This window comes from Nannochloropsis gaditana (genome assembly GCF_000240725.1).
Source record: "Nannochloropsis gaditana CCMP526 unplaced genomic scaffold scaffold1351, whole genome shotgun sequence".
Taxonomy (NCBI): Eukaryota; class Eustigmatophyceae; order Eustigmatales; family Monodopsidaceae; genus Microchloropsis; species Microchloropsis gaditana.
Window position 1 is genome coordinate 1 of NW_005802602.1, and position 3,086 is coordinate 3,086.

The 3,086-nt window shown below is 51.7% G+C and overlaps 1 protein-coding gene across 1 annotated transcript; it reads right to left on the reverse strand.

The window, feature by feature from the left end:
• Window positions 1-212: 212 nt before the first annotated feature.
• Window positions 213-380, reverse strand: NGA_2091900 (uncharacterized protein; the record flags this gene model as incomplete). The annotated part of the gene is made up of 1 exon (XM_005852366.1): window positions 213-380. A coding segment is annotated over one exon (168 nt), but the record flags the coding sequence as incomplete, so codon positions are not given.
• Between the last annotated feature and the right edge of the window lie 2,706 nt (window positions 381-3,086).

Genomic DNA, 3,086 nt, shown 5'->3' on the forward strand with positions numbered 1-3,086 from the left:
TATTGTAGTACCCAATCTGAGTCGCGATCTATTATCTCCCTCCCCCTCCGCCCCTCCCTCGCTCCCGCCCCTCTCTCCTCCTATCCTCATCACGGCTTGCAATCACGCCTTCCATATCCCTTGTTTGGGACAGGTCCCTTCCCCACTCTGCCCCGTTTGCCGTTACAACCACGATGACGCCCTTGCCCACCATTCCTCCGCCTGCACGGACTGCGGGCGGACCACCGACCTGTGGGTCTGCCTGGTTTGTGCCTACGTAGGGTGCGGCCGGTATCATGCCCACCATTCTCGAAACCATTACCTGGCCACCCTCCACGCCTATGCCATCGAGGTTCAGACCCAGCAAGTCTGGGATTACGTGGGGGATGGCTACGTTCACAGGTTACTCTACCATCCGTACTCCGCAGGAGGAGAAGGCGGTGGGGAGGGAGGGAAAATCGTCGAGGTCCCCGATCCTAACACCAATTCCAATCAACGGCCGCGGCATGCGCCCTTGCCGGAGGCGATGGAAGAGGAAATGGTGCACCGGAAGCTGGAAAACTGGGCCGAGCAATACACGGTGCTCCTCTCGACGGGGCTACAAGAGCAACAAACGCGCTTTGAGGCACGCTTGGCTGCGCTACGGACAGCATTTTCGCCTTCTCATCGTTCTTCCTCGTCGGGCGCTACGGTGGTGGCAGCCTTGCGGCAAGAAAAACGGCAAATGGAGAAACGTTGCGCAGGGGCTCGGGAACGCTTGCGGAAAGTGAGGGAGGAGGTGGGTTTCTTGAGCGCTGTGAACGCGTCCCTGGAGGCAAATCAAGAATCGGTAGCAGCCTCCTTGCGGGAGGCACAAGAGGAGCTGATGAAGACAGAGAAGGAAAGAGAGACGATGGTGGGCCCATTGGAAGAGAGATTACGGCAATTGATGACGCGCTTGGATTGTCAAATCGGGGATGGATCGGAATCGAAAGCGCTAGGAGACCATGGAGTGCAGGAAGCCAAAGAGAGAGGTTGTGGGGAAGCTGGGGGTGATAGTGGAGATAGACGTCAGGGGAAAGACCGCAAAGAGGGTTGATTGGATCAACAGGTCAACAACGACTCTATTGAAATCGGCTGGAGGATTGTGGTTTCAATTATTTTCACGCAATCGCACTTGCAATCGCGATTCAAATTAAAGTACCTTCAAAGTTTCGCGTACTCTTACAGGTTTCAAATACGGTTTTGGTTGCTTGATGTGTGACATAAACTGTAATTGTACCGATTAGCCGAATACTTTCAAGACAGATAGATAATTTCTCTGGAGTATTGGTTTTCTACTACCATTTTACTTTCAATCATATAAAGTTTTTATCATAATTCGTTACTCCCCAATTGTCTTCAGTGGCGTAACAAAAACGAAAAGACAATTTCTCAACAAGCAAGCCACTTTGGGATCACGTGAGACCATGTTATGAAGGAGCACTGCATTTGTACTTCAAGACTTTATGCAATAATTTAAATGAGTACGATTTAAGTGACGCCAATTCCACCTGACCAAATTTGGCAACGAATCGAGTATGCTCACGCACGGCACTCAATTTCAATGTATCGTCATTACTGTAACTCATTCACACCTGCTCTTCATACGACACATGTATGAAGCTGATAATATTTGGCACCACATGTGGGCATCGTAGGACCCTCCAACGAAAGCCCAAGACTTGCTCAGGAGGACATCTGAAATTAACGGTCAAACGTCAGTTTCAGAGAAACGACCGACATCAAACGAAAAAAGAACAGTCAACGTACACTTGATAAGATTGTGATGAGTGTTTACATGACAGGATTGCATGCATACTGGAGAAGTCTTTGTAAACCATTTATATAAAAATTCATCTCTACATTATTACGCAAGTAGAGCCTAAAAGTATAGATGTTGTGACCACGCATTCACCCAGAGTTTTCGAGGCGTCCCACATGTCTACTTCCGCTAAATATTTAACCAAAGCGATCATTTCCTTTTTACCATGGTATTGCCTAGCCCCTCATTTAGAATTCACACTCTGCCATGTATGTCATCTATCATATCTAACGACGATTGCTTTGTCACTGATCACTTTTCTTTAGACAGCACCCACTGTGGGCATAAAGCGTCCATCTCACACAAGAGATATGCGTCTCCCTTTCGTCTCTGCATGCCTCGTCGTACTTGGCATTGTCCATGCCCCCATCGCAGTCGCGCAGGAGTGTCCCACTCTCACACTCACTGGCAAGGCACGTCCGAGCCCCAAGCGCGGAATCTTGGCGGGTAAAGGTCATGCCAGGGTCACAGTCACTCTCCGAAGTAAGGAAGTCGTGGATGATCTCAACTTCAAACTGCTGCTACCAGCCGGTGTGTCACTTGTGCGTTCGTCCAGTCGTCCGAAGCCGCGCATCTACCCTGAAGTCGTCGAGAACCTGGACGGATCAACAGCCGTGTTTTGGCTCGGCTTTGACTTTGTGAAAGCCAAGGGCGGCAAGCGTGTTTTCAAAGCCAAACTGAAAGTCGACGAGTGTGCCCCAGAGACCCTGACAGTCACCGGTCTAGCGTATTTGGTCAATGCGACGGACCTCACAACCTACTGCGCGACGCCGTTGGCAAGTCCCGCAGTCTTGAATGTGCGGTATTCGAAAGCCAAGAAGGCGGTTACATGTGCGCCGACTCCCGCTCCGACTGTCAACCCCACACAGCCCTTTGTGTTGTTTGGTGAAGGACAGCGATGCTTGGAGGCAGGCCGACTGGCACCATTCGACGGTCGCCGCTTGTCGTCGAGCTTCGGCGTGGATCGTGGTGACACGGACTCGATCCACGCGGAGCACCGGCAGCTACAATCAATAGCAACGCCAAGTGACTGCTACACATACTGCTCTCTGAACGGGGGGGAGTCGACGCCTTTCTTTTTCAACTGGAACACGGTCACATCCCAGTGTTTCTGCTGCGGGGGCGAGTGCACGTTGATTATTGACCCAGCGTTCAACGCGTATGAAGTCATCGTCGCTGCAACAGGCGCTCCAACGGCGGCTCCCACGCCGGTCCCTTCAGCAGTCCCTACCGCATCGCCTACAGCTGCCCCTACGGCATCGCC